This window comes from Thalassophryne amazonica, chromosome 14, assembly GCF_902500255.1.
Source record: "Thalassophryne amazonica chromosome 14, fThaAma1.1, whole genome shotgun sequence".
Lineage (NCBI taxonomy): Eukaryota > Metazoa > Chordata > Actinopteri > Batrachoidiformes > Batrachoididae > Thalassophryne > Thalassophryne amazonica.
Genome location: NC_047116.1, coordinates 69,546,781 through 69,565,082, shown reverse-complemented (window position 1 = coordinate 69,565,082; position 18,302 = coordinate 69,546,781). Strand labels below are relative to the sequence as shown.

The 18,302-nt window shown below is 39.4% G+C and overlaps 1 protein-coding gene across 1 annotated transcript in view; it reads right to left on the bottom strand.

The window, feature by feature from the left end:
- Positions 1–241: 241 nt before the first annotated feature.
- stxbp5l (syntaxin binding protein 5-like) overlaps positions 242–18,302 on the bottom strand; it is a 773,590-nt gene continuing 755,529 nt past the window's right edge. The window contains exons 29-30 of the mRNA XM_034186808.1: positions 13,056–13,276; positions 242–848 (exon numbers count right to left, since the gene is read on the bottom strand). Coding sequence (XP_034042699.1) covers positions 807–848; positions 13,056–13,276 — 263 coding nt within the window. The 3' untranslated portion in view covers positions 242–806. The remainder of the gene's footprint in view (positions 849–13,055; positions 13,277–18,302) is intronic.

Genomic DNA, 18,302 nt, shown 5'->3' with positions numbered 1-18,302 from the left:
AATAAGATCTTAATAGTGTGATTAGACTGGAGTTGAGTGTAAAATACTGTTGATTTGTGTTTGCACTGTGCAAGGCCAGAGTTAGTGGTGACAACATAGTTTAGCATTGGATTTATTTTGCACAGGAAAAGCTGACTATGTACATTTAGAATGTATTGTGTAATATTTGCTGACGCTCAGATTCAGTGTGAGAAATTAAATACTCAAATCAACTAAAAGGGAAAATGAGAAAAGAAACAAGTTTTGGCTTAATAGCAATGCAGGTGTACATTTCTATTTTTATATATAATTTTTGTCAATATTTCAAAAAATATAAAGTTTTTATAGCTTCTGTTGTTGGCTTACATTATTAAATAAAACTTTTTGTTTCTATATCTCCTGTTAAAGTAGCATGCTGCTTTTTAATATGGCAGTTGGATATTTTAATTCATCATCCATTTTTGTATCATGCATTTCATGTAATCTTCTTTGTCACTTTATAATATCTACACAGTGAGGTCCTGAAAACTCAACCACATCACATGGGCACGCACGCACGCACACACAGACTTGTGGGATACCTCCAGTTCAGTTCCCAGTCCTTCTGATGCCCCATCCTCTCTTTCACTTTCTCACAATGTGTATTGACAGAGAACTAAGCTGTCCATGTCCTTCAACAATGTGACAGTGTCATACACACAGATAACCCAGAAGCCATAAAGACAAAGTCACTCTTGAGTCTTTCCTGTAATTTCCTTCGGCAGAGTGAAGGTCGCTGTCTTGGCATAAAGTTTTCAGCAGTCGAAGGGCAGCTTCATGTCTGTCTGTTAGAACTGGTACCACTTTTTGTCCTTGCACTTCAGCATCAGCTGTAAATAACACCAACATTCGTCATGTCAACAACAGTAAATACATTTGTAACAACTTCATTCATAATATTGAGTGTTTCTTTAAAAATATGCCATACTTTTTAAGGATTTGTTAGAATGTACTTTCAAAATCCTGGAGAGATTGATGCACCAACATTTTATTGTTGAATGAAACTGAACACTATGGAAGAAGAAAACGACTTGCACTGATTGGTAAAACAGACAGAATGAGCTGAAAAGAAGTGCAGCAGGTTAGGGTGACAAAGGATCGAGATGAAAATATGCTGACAAGTGAGAACAGTGCATTGATGAGGTGGAGGGAGTATTTTGAGGAGCCGATCAACAAAGAAAATGATACAAAGAAAACCAGTGGCATACACAGCAAAATTACCAGTATTAAATTAACACTGCCAGTGTTTAAGTGTTTATGTATTCCTCAGTGACCCAGTGTGGACCCATATAGACACTGTCAGTATTAATTTAACACTGTCAGTGTTAATTTTACACTGGTGATATTGCTGTGTAGCAATTTCAGCATGGGCCCCAGTGCAAGATATATTGACAGGCTATATGCGCATGTTGCTAGTTATTAGGCGTATGCATGCAATCATGCACATGCACACACCCACCCACACTAGGAGGTCTATATAGATTTTTTACCAAGTGTGTTGGATTTTACAGTCAAATAAATGACTTGGGTCATTTATTATTCAAAGGTTTATTAGAATTTTTTTAAGATGTAAAGAATCTAGATTTAACACCCCAGCTCTGAATCGCATGTGCACAACAGTCTGCAGCCAACATACCTCATCATCGCATCAGACAGCAGGGGAGGAGCTGTCTAATTCATGGTGATGTTGAAATAACTACAAAATCATTTTTCTTGTAAAAAAAAATATGGGTGCACCCCTGCATGATAAACCTTAAGGCAAGAAGAGATGATAATAAAATTTGTCTCTAGCTTTCTTCTGACAGTCAACTGATAGCTATTATTGCCTGGAAAGATGAGATTTATATACCAAGTTGACCTGAAATGAACCATAGTACATTACACTGACTTTATTAATGAGTCTGTCCCCTTTGAAAAGTGACCAAATTACATGAAAATTCAGTAAGGTATATCTTATATACTATATTCCAATTCTAAGGTGGAACCATGCCAGTATACAAAGGTATATCTAAAAAGGAAGAGTAAAATAAGAGAGTAGAAAAGAGTAGAGTAGAGCCACTTAGGTGCCTGGTCTTGCGAACCAGGGATGGTAGGTTAAAAAGCTTTTTTATCCCATGGGAACTCTCCCTACCCACCCAAGCAGCTCAAGAAAAAGGTATATATAATATAATAAATAATAAGAACTAAGAAGGATAAGACATCACAGGAGAAGATTGTAGTATAGGTAATTTAGTATGTAGACTAGTAGAAAAATCAAATATAGTTAGTAGGCTAAGCTATAGAAGCAGAAGCTATGAGTGTGTGGTACTGGTATCTAGCATACTATAGGAATAAAAAGTATAATCATTATGCTATCAAATGGAAACCTAGGAACTTAGGTACTATATGTTGATATAGGCTGCTCAAGGAAGCCCTACCATTAATTAATGCTTCGATCTTAAATATGATAAATCTATCTTTATTAGCTGGCTATGTACCACAGGCTTTTAAGGTGGCAGTAATTAAACCATTACTTAAAAAGCCATCACTTGACCCAGCTATCTTAGCTAATTATAGGCCAATCTCCAACCTTCCTTTTCTCTCAAAAATTCTTGAAAGGGTAACTGATCATCTGCAGAGGAATGGTCTATTTGAAGAGTTTCAGTCAGGTTTCAGAATTCATCATAGTACAGAAACAGCATTAGTGAAGGTTACAAATAATCTTCTTATGGCCTCAGACAGTGGACTCATCTCTGTGCTCGTCCTGTTAGACCTCAGTGCAGCTTTTGTACTGTTGACCATAAACTTTTATTACAGAGATTAGAGCATGCCATAGGTATTAAAGGCACTGCACTGCAGTGGTTTGAATCATATTTATCTAATAGATTACAATTTGTTCATGTAAATGGGGAGTCTTCTTCACGGACTAAGGTTAATTATGGAGTTCCACAAGGTTCTGTGCTAGGACCGATTTTATTCACTTTATACATGCTTCCCTTAGGCAGTATTATTAGAAAGTATTGCTTAAATTTTCATTGTTACGCAGATGATACCCAGCTTTATCTATCCATGAAGCCAGAGGACACACACCAATTAGTTAAACTGCAGGATTGTCTTTCAGACATAAAGACATGGATGACCTCTAATTTCCTGCTTTTAAATTCAGATAAAACTGAAGTTCTTGTACTTGGCCCCACAAATCTTAGAAACATGGTGTCTAACCAGATCCTTACTCTGGATGGCATTACCCTGGCCTCCAGTAATACTGTGAGAAATCTTGTAGTCATTTTTGATCAGGATATGTCCTTCAATGCGCATATTAAGCAAATATGTAGGACTGCTTTTTTGCATTTGCGCAATATCTCTAAAATTAGAAAGGTCTTGTCTCAGAGTGATGCTGAAAAGCTAATTCATGCATTTATTTCTTCTAGGCTGGACTATTGTAATTCATTATTATCAGGTTGTCCTAAATGTTCCCTGAAAAGCCTTCAGTTAATTCAAAATGCTGCAGCTAGAGTACTGACAGGGACTAGAAGGAGAGACCATATTTCACCCATATTGGCTTCTCTTCATTGGCTCCCTGTTAATTCCAGAATAGAATTCAAAATTCTTCTTCTTACTTATAAGGTTTTGAATAATCAGGTCCCATCTTATCTTAGGGACTTCATAGTACCATATCACCCCAATACAGCGCTTCGCTCTCAGACTGCAGGCTTACTTGTAGTTCCTAGGGTTTGTAAGAGTAGAATGGGAGGCAGAGCCTTCAGCTTTCAGGCTCCTCTCCTGTGGAACCAGCTCCCAATTCGGATTAGGGAGACAGACACCCTCTCTACTTTTAAGATTAAGCTTAAAACTTTCCTTTTTGAAAAAGCTTATAGTTAGGGTTGGATCAGGTGACCCTGAACCATCCCTTAGTTATGCTGCTATAGACTTAGACTGCTGGGGGTTTCCCATGATGCACACAGTGTTTCTTTTTATTCACCTCTTTTTTGCTCTGTAGGCACCACTCTGCATTTAATCATTTGTGATTGATCTCTGCTCCCCTCCACAGCATGTCTTTTTCCTGATTCTCTCCACTCAGCCCCAACCAGTCCCAGCAGAAGACTGCCCCTCCCTGAGCCTGGTTCTGCTGGAGGTTTCTTCCTGTTAAAAGGGAGTTTTCCTTCCCACTGTCGCCAAGTGCTTGCTCATAAGGGGTTGTGTTGATCGCTGGGGTTTTTCTGTAATTATTGTATGGCTTTTGCCTTACAATATAAAGCGCCTTGGGACGACTGTTGTGATTTGGTGCTATATGGAACACATAAACTGATGAATCATTAAAGATCTACACACCATGTAAAATAGAATTGTAAATGGCAAAAAATAAGCTAGTTATAGTAGAGGAGCTAAATTAGCCGCGAATAAGCCAACCGTACCCAGCAAGCTAACACGATAAACAAAAACGGTAATTAGTGTATAAAGTATAATAGCGTAGTTAAACCTACAGTAATGGTATTAACCATTCCATATAAAATAAATGTGGGCAAAAGTATGAATTAATGTGGGTTATCAAACACAAAAGAACCAACTATTTTGTAAGCTACGATGAACGTTGCTAAGGCCGGCTAGATAAGCTAATGTTAGCTGTTAGGTATAACTAATTGTACCCCACTCCTCCAATATTTACTTAAATATAATAATATTAAAAAGGGGGAACAAGAAAAAGTAAAGCGTGTAGAACTGTATATGGAGACATAAGTACATATATTTGCAGAAAAGAGAAAAATGGCAGCTGTTTTAATCACCAAACCTGCAGCTGCCAGTGTTACAGTGTTATTACAGTGTTATTTAGTATATGAATAGCTAATAACGGGGGTTATCACTGATGAAATTTGGTAGTTTTTTGGATTGGTTTGCTATGTAGAATCTGTGATAGTTTGATCATTTCAGTGCCTTTGTTGTGAAAAGGAATTTTCAAGAAAGATTTATTATCATCTTTGGTTATTGTAGTTTTTTCCATTTTTTGTAAACCTAACCTAAAGTTAGCTAAATCTTTTATGACAAGTGGAATATAATTAGGTAATCTTTGTTCTGAAAGTATAATATTAGCTAAAGCTGTTAGGATGCCAAGTTTTCGTTGTAGAACCAAAAAAATTAATGTGATAAGTTTATGTACTAACCCAGGTCTATTGTAATTGTTAACTAGTTCTTTTAATCTAAGTTCTAAATCTATCTTTGTAGTTGCATGTTGTCTATTGCGCTTACCTGATCGTATTTTGAACTTACATTGTTTTTTTGTTAAAAAATGTCCATATGACAATATTTTCCATATCTTTTTTAGAAACATTACCTAGTTTTTTGACATTGTCATTAAGCTCATACGGATAAATTGTGGCTAGTTCTTTGTACCAGTATTCCTCCCTTTGTAATCATTTAGAGGCTAAGCTAAAGCATTCACCCTCTTCCATACATACTTCCTCTATAGGCATAACCTCTCTGTCATCTACATTATGACCATATGAGCAAAAGTGTTGGTATAAAAATAAATTACACATTTTATTAAGCCTCTGTCTATTGTTATTCATTCTGCTCTTAAGGGTTTGGCTAGTTTCTCCTACGTATAGGATACCACATTTTTTGCAGCTAATCAAGTAAATTATATTTTTTGTGTTGCATGTCATTTTTGTTTCATGTGAACTAACCTTGTATTGTCTACCTGTGGTGTTACTCCTGAAGTTATTTCCTTCTACTATGTATTTGCAAGTTTTACATTTACTACTACCACAGTTACCAACTCTAGTGTCCTGTATAGCATCAATCACATCCCTTCCTACCAAGGTAGGGTTTGGGGATGTAACATCATAATTACAGGACAAGTTGGAAATAAGAGGTATACCCTTCTTTAAGGGACTAGGGTATGAGTCCATCACCTTGGTTTGCCGGGCTAGTGATCGCCCCCTCTTATATGTAGCCATCATGATATTTAAACCCTTGTTTAAGGGACTAGGGTACGAGTCCATCACCTTGGTATTTAGGGCTAGTGACTGCCCTATATTAAAAGTAGCTATCATATATAGTAACTTATGTATGAGAGACAGGGTAAAAATATATATTATGTTATAGAACTATTATTATACGTAGTTATCTTAATATCATAAAAGTATAGAAAATTATTAATAGCTAGGAAAAAAACAGAAAGTAAGAATAGCTAGGAATAAGTATATAATATACAAACAGTATATGGAACATATATGAAGATTACCAGGCACGAATAAACGTGTCATATCAAAACCTAAACATGTATTTGTACTGAGTTGGGAAATGTTTTCACTGACCAAAAACGGCCACAAGAGGGCACTGGGGTAAAGCTTGACCTCGAGAATGTAATTGGTTGACATGGAGGCAGCATTAGTTTACCCTGCATTCATTACTGCATAGCATCTTATTGTATATCCCAGCAGACATGATGTTATTATTTTAACTGAGTAATCCTTATTGTAAATTTAGCCTATTATTCATTTAAAAAAACACACCATTTTGGAATATATTGCACTTGACTATTTCACCAATTGGGAAACCATGACAGAAATAGGCCTCTACTGGTGGTTGGCTCTCACTGCGGTATTGTATCACTTCCTGTTCCAGAGCACAGCGGCGTTTTTCTGTATGTTAGCTGTTTAATTTGCGCAGTTAGATTGATCTAGTTATCTAGATTACGATTTGTTTCCCAGTGTAATCTTTACGTGCCTTAACTAAAGCACTCCTTCTGCTGAATCACCTCTAAATTATTTACACATTATTCACTTTGCGTGTTTTTAGGAATCCGCTAGCTTAGCGTAGCTACTAGCTCTTAGCCGGTTTAGCATGGCGGCTTCTCCTGTCTCTCCCGCACTTTTCTGCTCTGGGTGTGAAATGTTTAGTTATTCCTCGGCCTCCTTTAGCAGTAACGGTACTTGTAATAAGTGTAGCTTATTCATAGCTTTGGAGGCCAGGCTGGGCGAATTGGAGACTCGGCTCCGCACCGTGGAAAATTCTACAGCTAGCCAGGCCCCTGTAGTCGGTGTACCAAGGTAGCTTAGCCACCGTTAGTTACCCCCTGGCAGATCCCGAGCAGCCGGGAAAGCAGGCCGACTGGGTGACTGTGAGGAGGAAGCGTAGTTCTAAACAGAAGTCCCGTGTACACCGCCAACCCATTCACATTTCTAACCGTTTTTCCCCACTCGACGACACACCCGCCGAGGATCAAACTCTGGTTATTGGCGACTCTGTTTTGAGAAATGTGAAGTTAGCGACACCAGCAACCATAGTCAATTGTCTTCCGGGGGCCAGAGCAGGCGACATTGAAGGAAATTTGAAACTGCTGGCTAAGGCTAAGTGTAAATTTGGTAAGATTGTAATTCACGTCGGCAGTAATGACACCCGGTTACGCCAATCGGAGGTCACTAAAATTAACATTAAATCGGTGTGTAACTTTGCAAAAACAATGTCGGACTCTGTAGTTTTCTCTGGGCCCCTCCCCAATCGGACCGGGAGTGACATGTTTAGCCGCCTGTTCTCCTTGAATTGCTGGCTGTCTGAGTGGTGTCCAAAAAATGAGGTGGGCTTCATAGATAATTGGCAAAGCTTCTGGGGAAAACCTGGTCTTGTTAAGAGAGACGGCATCCATCCCACTTTGGATGGAGCAGCTCTCATTTCTAGAAATCTGGCCAATTTTCTTAAATCCTCCAAACCGTGACTATCCAGGGTTGGGACCAGGAAGCAGAGTTGTAGTCTTACACACCTCTCTGCAGCTTCTCTCCCCCTGCCATCCCCTCATTACCCCATCCCCGTAGAGACGGTGTCTGCTCCCAGACTACCAATAACCAGCAAAAATCTATTTAAGCATAAAAATTCAAAAAGAAAAAATAATATAGCATCTTCAACTGCACCACAGACTAAAACAGTTAAATGTGGTCTATTAAACATTAGGTCTCTCTCTTCTAAGTCCCTGTTGGTAAATGATATAATAATTGATCAACATATTGATTTATTCTGCCTTACAGAAACCAGGTTACAGCAGGATGAATATGTTAGTTTAAATGAGTCAACACCCCCGAGTCACACTAACTGTCAGAATGCTCGTAGCACGGGCCGGGGCGGAGGATTCTGCTGGAGGTTTCTTCCTGTTAAAAGGGAGTTTTTCCTTCCCACTGTAGCCAAGTGCTTGCTCACAGCGGGTCGTTTTGACCGTTGGGGTTTTACATAATTATTGTATGGCCTTGCCTTACAATATAAAGTGCCTTGGGGCAACTGTTTGTTGTGATTTGGCGCTATATAAAGAATTGATTGATTGATTGATTGATTGAAATAGGTTTACTTCAAGGCTATAAGATAATGAATCAGTTATGTAATGTGCATGGTGTGTTGTGTGCAGTATGCACAGCATGTGTAAAAGTGTGGTTCACTGTGATAAAGTAAGTTAGTTTAGACAAATTCATGGGCCTCTGCATGTCCCAGGCCCCAGCGCGTTGGCACGTGCTTTACTGTCTATCCCTATGCCATTGGAGAAAATGTTAGAAATGAAAATGGAGTGATCAAATCAGGATTAGTAAGGATGTAGTAAGGATGAAGTCAGGACGGCTATGAGGATGAATAATGGAAAAGTAGTTCATCCCTAGGGTGAATAAAAAGTCTGCGGGTCACAGAGCTTTCTCTTATCGTGCACCTGCTTTGTGGAATGATCTCCTTGCATCAATAAAACAGCCAGATTCTGTAGACACTTTCAAGTCCAGACTTAAGACACACTTATTTTCCCTTTCGTATGGCTAGCATACTGGCATAGTATGTTACTATGCTTTTTCCCCCTTTAAATTTATTTATTAGTAAAGCGAGCGGGCTGCGGCCTAAACTTTATCAAATGTCCGGGCCTTTTAGTGAAGCTTAGGGCTAGTGGCCAGCGATCACCTTAGTATTTCTTCTTTTTTTTTTTTTTTTTTTTTGCTTAATGCCAACAAATTATACTGTATTTGTTGTCTTTCTGATGCCTGATCTGTTTTTTTCTCTGTTTGAGGTGTGGCTCCATCCAGAGATGGGAGTGATGTTTTCTACTGCAAGCATCCTGTCCTGTGTATTTGTTTTGTCAATTGTGTCAGTAGCATGGCCCAAGCAGAGGGTCACCGCTTTGAGTCTTGTCTGCTTGAGGTTTCTTCCTCAAATCATAAGAGGGAGTTTTTCCTACCACTGTGGCCTGTGTCCTTGCTCTAGGAGTTGGTAAGGTTAGACCTTACTTGTGTGAAGCGCCTTGAGGCAACTTTGTTGTGATTTGGCACTATATATGAATGAAATCAATATAAAAAGACATTAAATGAAATCCAGATGACTTGCCAATGCAAGGGAGGATGTGTTTTGGAAAGATGGCAGTGGGGTTTTTAACCAGAATGTTTAATAAATCTTGGAAAACAGGACTTTAGGAATGGAGGAGAATTGTACTGGTACCAGTTTTTCATAAAAAAAGTGAAGGTCATGTTTGTAGTAACTACAACCCACTAAACATTAGACATCTTATGGATGTTCTATGGACCCTACAAACGCAATATAGACATGATCTGCATGACAATAAGACATCTAATGTTTATTGGGATGAGGCATAAAGTTGATCAGCCACAGCATGAAACTACAGTCAAAAGTTGTTGAAGTTAGGCTCAGAAAAGAAGTGAAGACGTGAGAAACAATACTGTTCCATGCTGAGAAAGAGCAAAACAGAGCAAAATCAAACAGGAACCAGTCAAAAGAAGAAGAATTATGTCAACATTGAACAAATGTTGGAGAAATACTGCTGCCATTACTTTGTGTGTGCCTATGTGATGAGAATAAGTCATCACACACACTGTGATAGCTATTCCTTTCACTTGCAAAACACCACTATTCATGTTAAAACTTGTTTTGTTTCATGAAATTGTAACTGTACAAAATCCAAGTTACAAAGTTTTCTGGAGTACACACACACATACATACATACATACATACATATACATATATACATACATACATACATATACATACATACATACATACATATACATATATACATACATACATACATATATATATACATATATATATACATATATATATATATATATATATATATACACTCAACAAAAATATAAACGCAACACTTTTGGTTTTGCTCCCATTTTGTATGAGATGAACTCAAAGATCTAAAACTTTTTCCACATACACAATATCACCATTTCCCTCAAATATTGTTCACAAACCAGTCTAAATCTGTGATAGTGAGCACTTCTCCTTTGCTGAGATAATCCATCTCACCTCACAGGTGTGCCATATCAAGATGCTGATTAGACACCATGATTAGTGCACAGGTGTGCCTTAGACTGCCCACAATAAAAGGCCACTCTGAAAGGTGCAGTTTTATCACACAGCACAATGCCACAGATGTCGTAAGATTTGAGGGAGCGTGCAATTGGCATGCTGACAGCAGGAATGTCAACCAGAGCTGTTGCTCGTGTATTGAATGTTCATTTCTCTACCATAAGCTGTCTCCAAAGGCGTTTCAGAGAATTTGGCAGGACATCCAACCAGCCTCACAACCGCAGACCACGTGTAACCACACCAGCCCAGGACCTCCACATCCAGCATGTTCACCTCCAAGATCATCTGAGACCAGCCACTCGGACAGCTGCTGAAACAATCGGTTTGCATAACCAAAGAATTTCTGCACAAACTGTCAGAAACCGTCTCAGGGAAGCTCATCTGCATGCTCGTCGTCCTCATCGGGGTCTCAACCTGACTCAAGTTCTTCGTCATAATTGACTTGAGTGGGCAAATGCTCACATGCGCTGGCGTTTGGCACGTTGGAGAGGTGTTCTCTTCATGGATGAATCCCGGTTCACACTGTCCAGGGCAGATGGCAGACAGCGTGTGTGGCGTCGTGTGGGTGAGCGGTTTTCTGATGTCAATGTTGTGGATCGAGTGGCCGATGGTGGTGGTGGGGTTATGGTATGGGCAGGCATCTGTTATGGACGAAGAACACAGGTGCATTTTATTGATGGCATTTTGAATGCACAGAGATACCGTGACGAGATCCTGAGGCCCATTGTTGTGCCATACATCCAAGAACATCACCTCATGTTGCAGCAGGATAATGCACGGCCCCATGTTGCAATGATCTGTACACAATTCTTGGAAGCTGAAAATGTCCCAGTTCTTGCATGGCCGGCATACTCACTGAACATGTCACCCATTGAGCATGTTTGGGATGCTCTGGACGAGCGTATACGACAGCGTGTACCAGTTCCTGCCAATATCCAGCAACTTTGCACAGCCATTGAAGAGGAGTGGACCAACATTCCACAGGCCACAATTGACAACCTGATCAACTCTATGCGAGGGAGATGTGTTGCACTGCATGAGGCAAATGGTGGTCACACCAGATACTGACTGGTATCCCCCCCCCCCAATAAAACAAAACTGCACCTTTCAGAGTGGCATTTTATTGTGGACAGTCTAAGGCACACCTGTGCACTAATCATGGTGTCTAATCAGCATCTTGATATGGCACACCTGTGAGGTGGGAGGGATTATCTCAGCAAAGGAGAAGTGCTCACTATCACAGATTTAGACTGGTTTGTGAACAATATTTGAGGGAAATGGTGATATTGTGTATGTGGAAAAAGTTTTAGATATTTGAGTTCATCTCATACAAAATGGGAGCAAAACCAAAAGTGTTGCGTTTATATTTTTGTTGAGTGTATATACATACATATATACATACATATATATATATACATATATACATACATATATATATATATATATATATATATATATATATATATAGTGTTTATGAATCCAAATTAAGAATATTTGCATGAGTTGAAAGATGGAATGTTCCTTTCAGTGAGGCAAAGCCAAGTTGAATGGTATGAGCCATCTTTCAATGAATAAAAAAATAATTATTTCCATTGCAGAAATGGAAAACAGCCATTATTTGTTTTATATGACTCCAAAATAGATCATTAGGTCATTTGATATTTTATTTAAAATTAGACAGATGTTTCTTCTTGGAGCAGCAAGGGGATGACACTGGAGCACAAAAGCATCTGTGCCAGCCCAACAGTTGACTGTCATGGAAGTTAGCTGCCAAAACACCACTGAGCTTATGGAATGCTGTGGAAGTACACCTGTTTTCTTCAATCCAGCAAAAAAAAAAAATATAATAAGTTGTCCAATTCTTCATGGTTAATTCAAGATCTGCACGCACTGAATAAACATGACTTTCAACTTCATCATCACAACACTTACACCAGTTACTTCTAAATATTTTGCTGATCAGTATAAACTTCAGATCATCTCTCCAGCCATACAAGTTGCAGAGATATAGCAGAAAAAATTATTTTGCACCATTTGTTTTTGCCTTTCCACCTTTGTCCGATACTCTCAAGGATCAGACAAGGCACTGACTACAATACCCAGCTTCACTGCTTCAACAGCGTGCAGGGAAAAAATGCACAGTAAATAGAATCTAAGTCCACAGCACATGAAGTCACTCAGGCAACAAGACAGTGAATGCCACATGACGTACAATTCACCAAGCAAATGACAAGGATCAACTTAAGGGTGCAGAAGTAACGTGTCGATGTTGCTGCCATGTGGACACAGCGTTACGTTTGGAGCAGCCAGATTGCAACTTCCCAGCAATGTTGCAGTTATGTTCTGTGCTAGCTGGGATTAATAACAACAACAACAACAACAACAACAATAATAATCTCTGTGACCCAGTCCCAGATAAGCCATTGAAGATGAGTGATGAGTGAGTGATAATAATAATCAAGTGCATGGTATAATGATTATAATGATTGCCATAGATGGAAAAAATAAGCATGGAACCACTTTCATTGTTTTCTGTACATCACTGATAATCTCTGAGTGCAAGTCAAAATCGACTCACACTTTATTGCAATTACATTTCAGCAACACATCATTTTTTTATGGTTTACATAATGAAAATATACACTCTCTTCTAAGCCACATATTTAAAAAAAAAAGTTCATGCATTTTTCCCCCCTTTCATTTACCTCATGAGCATGTTTGGAAAATTGTTCTGCACTGGTCATCATCAGGGCAGTTCGTTCTTCCAGCTCACCCAGCCTCTGACCTCTCTCATCCAGGGCAACACGAGCCCGGGCCAATTCACCCACTGCTCCACTAGCTGCCACCTTCATGCCCTCCACTCCTGCCTGGCCAGGGATGTGCTGGGCGAGACTCCGAGAAGCCTTCCCAGCTGCTGCCTCACCAACTATGGTCACAATAAGGTGAAACAAAAACAGATAAATGGTCATTACATATGGCAGTAGAACAAGAGGCAATTTTAAAAGTCTTCTCGTGGAACATTTGGGCTGGTTCAGGTTTATTAAGGGGGTCATATTTTTTAAAGTCAGTTTTTAATCTAATTTTAGTCTTACAACCCCAATTCCAATGAAGTTGGGACGTTGTGTAAAATATAAATAAAAACATAATACAATGATTTGCAAATCTTCTTCAACCTATATTCAATTGAATATACCACAAAGACAAGATATTTAATGTTCAAACTGATAAACTTGATTGTTTTTGTGCAAATACAATATTTGCTCATTTTGAAATGGAAACCTGCAACACGTTTCAAAAAAGTTGGGACAGTGGTATCTTTACCACTGTGTTACATCACCTTTCCTTCTAACAACACTCAATAAGAATTTGGAAGCTTTGTAGGTGGAATTTTTTCCCATTCTTGCACGAGATACGACTTCATTTGTTCAATAGTCCGGGGGCTCTGTTATTGTATTTTGCGCTTCATAATGCGCCACACATTTTGAATGGGTGATAGGTCTGGACTGCAGGCAGGCCAGTCTAGATCCTTTAAGATCTTTTACACAATGATGTTGGTTTTTAATGCAGTGCCACCTGAGGGATCGAAGATCATGGGCATTCAATGTTGGTTTTCGGCCTTGCCAGTTACATGTACAAATTTCTCCTGATTCTCTGAATTTTCTGATTATATTATGGACTGTAGATGATGGAATCCCTAAATTCCTTGCAATAGAATGTTAAGAAACATTGTTCTTAAACTGTTGGACATTTTTTCATGCAGTTGTTCACAAAGTGGTGATCCTCACCCCATCTTTGCTTGTGAATGGCTGAGACGTTTGGGGATGCTCCTTTTTTACCCAATCATCATTGTCCTTAGTTCTCAAACACTTATTGAGTGTTATTTGAAGGAAAGGTGAAGTAACAGTGGTAAACATACCACTGTCCCAGCTTTTTTGAAATGTGTTGCAGACATCCATTTCAAAATGAGCAAATATTTGCACAAAAACAATACAGTTTATCAGTTTGAACATTCAATATCTTGTCTTTGTGGTGTATTCAATTGAATATAGGTTGAAGAGGATTTGCAAATCATTGTCTTCTGTTTTTATTTATATTTTAGAGAACGTCCCAACTTCATTGGAACTGGGGTTGTAGATCATCGGCACACTAGAGCATGAATGCTGTACAAATCACACAAATTGGGGGGGCAGAGTTTGAGCTGCATTCATGTGGGACAGACATTTGTACAGCTGTGTGCGAATGTCTGGGTGGACAGCGGGGCGGGGGGGGGGGGGGGTGAGATCCTCTCTTTTGAAGATCTGCCGTGTCACACTGCTGCATGTCGCGCTCACATCATATAAATGATATTAAAGACTGCTGTTAACCCACCTGTGGCACTGAGCTGAGCAGAGACCCTCGACAGGGGAAGACAATTATTATCAGCTTTAGGGTGCAGGCAGGATGACTTTGTCCAACACCTTCCAGCCGAGCTGCAATCATGAGCAAGGCGGACATTTCGACATGTTCCACGCCACAGAGGGTTTTCAAAGAAGCAGTGAAGAAAGACAAAACCAAGAAGGTGCATTCGTTGCTGCAGAATATGACAGACTCTGATTTCAACTTCAACTCCTTTGGCCCAGAAGGACAGATTACATTCCACCTGTCCGTCACTGAGGTTTCTTCCTCTGAGGATGAAACCTCAAGCAGACCAGACTTAAAGGGGTGACCATCTGCTTGGGCCATGCTACTGACAAAAATGACAAAACAATTCACAAAATGAATATACAGTAAGTGTTGCCCGTGTACAGGACAGGAGGGTTTCAGAAACAGACACCACACCCATGTCTAGACGGAGTTGTACCTCAAACAGAGAGAGAGAGAGAGAAAAAAAACAGAATCAGGCATCAGAAAGACAACAAATACAGTATAATTTGTCAGGATTAAGCAACAAGAAGAACAAAAGAAATACTAAGGTGATCACCGGCCACTAGCCCTAAGCTTCACTAAAAGACCCAGAATTTAGATAAAGTTGAGGCCGCAGCCATACTATGTATGGCCAATATGCTAGCCATACGAAAGGGAAGATAAGTGTGTCTTAATTCTGGACTTGAAAGTCTCTACAGAATCTGACTGTTTTTTGACACAGGGAGATCATTCCACAGAACAGGGGCGCGATAAGAGAAAGCTCTATGACCAGCACACTTTTTATTCACCCAAGGGACACAAAGTAGTCCTGCACCCTGAGAAGGCAGGTATGTAGGGTTTAATTAGGTCAGCTAAGTAGGGATGTGCCAGTCCATGAACAATTTATAGGCTAGCAGCAGAACCTTAAAATCTGATCTCCAGTGGGGGGCACAGCTAACCAAAACGTTAGCTTCAATAACTGGTAATCAGCTAACTGTAAAGTTATCTTTTATAATGCTAAACCAATAAAGTGCCTAAAAAATTATCATAAGCTACAGCTAACCGATAAATTTTAATTTTGTCTCCTGTACGCTCTCAGCTATTAATAAGCCGATTTTAAGTTTAAACATCACCAAAGTTTCTAATAGAATCAAAGGCAACCACAAACCAAAACACAGCCAATGAGTCAGCACTTCTATCTTTGTGCACACTGCAGTAAGAAAGCATCATTTACTTTAACAGGATACAGTGGTCCAGCCATGAGGCGGAGGTCTTGAAATGGAAAGCAGGGTTGACTTATGGTTTTGATTTATAAATCAAATTAATCCAGGTAGAATAACTACATTAATGTAACTGTTAAAATGTAGAAAGTGATATATAACACATATCTGTTAATTTTAAAATAATGCACTAATTCTGAAGATTTTAACATTACACACATAACACACAGATGCCCAAAGGGATTATGGGTAAAGTTAGCATCCACTCATACTGATTGGTTACATTCATTCTATGTAAAAACTCAAGTGAATCAAAGTAACATGTGCTGGTGTTTACAAATAAATGTGCTTTTGTAATATGTACATTATTTATTTGTAAAAGAAAAAAGAAAGAAATTTTCAAGATCCCACTAGACAGCACCTAAGCGCACATGTGATGACATCAAAAGTCTATCCAGTTAGGGAGACAAGGTTTCTTTCAATAACAACTGTCAAAAAACTTTCTTGTGTGTGGTTGCAGTTGTGTGGCAATAGGAATAGCCTTTTGAATGCTTGAATATCGATGTCAGTCGCACAAAAAAATCAAATAATAGTGAAAACATGTTCATTGCACCCAGAATGTTGGTATTTTGGTTGTTGAACTTTGTGGTGTGGTGTCATAATAACGCATCAATCAGTCGCGCTGTGTGGCACCATAACAATGAATCAATCAGTCGCTCCATGCGGTGTCATAACACCCAATCGTTTTGCGGCTCCGTGCTGTGTCACAACGGATCAATCAGTCACTCTGATCGAACCCGATCTTCCCCTTCCGACAATCTTAAGGATGCCCCGACAATCGTGATGACGCTAAATATAATCTTATCAGATATTCCTGCCATGTGTGGTGTGTTAAGAGCACTCTGATCTGCTCGGAAGGACGTAAGGAGCTAAATGTGACATGCAGCCAGTTGTGTGTGAAATCTGTTTGTGTGTGTTGTTTTTACCGTGTGGCTGACACCACACACTATACAACCAAACTTGTCAGATCTATGATTTTTTTATCCCCACGTGTGTGGTCTCTCAGGTTTTGCAAACCGACAGATAATTTTAAAATCCTGCGGTTGACGACACTGTGATATAACCGGTTGCCAGTAGATGGAAGTGTTCCATGCATTTTGATGCAGGTTATATCACACGGCCTGAATCACAATTTAACAGACTTTTCAGCTTTGCAAATGCTTTTTTTTACACAAATGAAAAAAAATGAGATTTTACAAAAGCACATTTATTTGTAAACACCAACACGTTACACTGATTCACTTGTGTTGGTTTTACATAGAATGAATTTGTCAACCAATCAGTATGAGCGGAGGCTAAGTTTACCCATAATCCCTTTGGGCACCTGTGTGTTAATGTTCAAATCTTCAGAATGAGTGCATTATTGTAAAATTAACAGATATGTGTTATATATCCACTTGGTACATTTTAAGAGTTTGCATTAATGTAGTTATTGTATCCGGAATAATTAAATTTATAAATCAGAATCGCATTTATTGTCATTGTAAATTGCCTTACAACGAGATTTGAGTGTAACTCCAAAAGGTGCTTTCCGTGGTGCAAGTAATTTTTAGCCAAATTAAAGACAGGGAAATTTAACAGTAAATTAGTCAGAGTATATGTACAACTAGTACAAACATAAGGTAAAATAAAATGAAATGTGGACTAAGTAATGGAAAATGAGAATTATATACAATTGTCGAATCATATTGCACGGGAATATTACACATCGTTTACAGATATTGCACAAGAAACTTGAAGGTGCGGATTAGAGTGATTTGACTTCTTTGGGACTGGAATGATGGTGGAGGATTTGAGGCAGAGTGGAGTGATGGCCTGCGACAAGGACAGGTTGAAGATGCAGGTGAAAACTCCAACCAGTTAGTCAGCACATGCTTTCAGTACCTTTCCAGGTACACCATCAGGGCCGGCCTCCTTCCTGGGGTTCACCGCCTTCAGCACACGTCTCACTTCGGGTTCCTGAAGTGTTAGCGTGCTGGTGCTGGAGGGTGGTGGGTGTGGAGTTGCTGCTGGTCTGTCTGTTTCGAAGCGGGCAAAGAAGCGGTTCAGCTCCTCTGCCAGCGAGGCGTCAGACCTAGCATTTCCTGGGTTGCTGCTTCTGTAGTTGGTTATATGATTTATTCCCTGCCACATCCTTCTGGGGTCATTTACAGTACAGCGAAGTGGTCCTCTATCTTTTCCTTGTAGGCAGCCTTGGCCTCTCTGATGCCTCGTTTCAGATCGGACCTGGCTGCGCTGTTGCGGCTTTTTAATAGGGACTGGACTGTTCATCCAGAGCTTCTGGTTTGG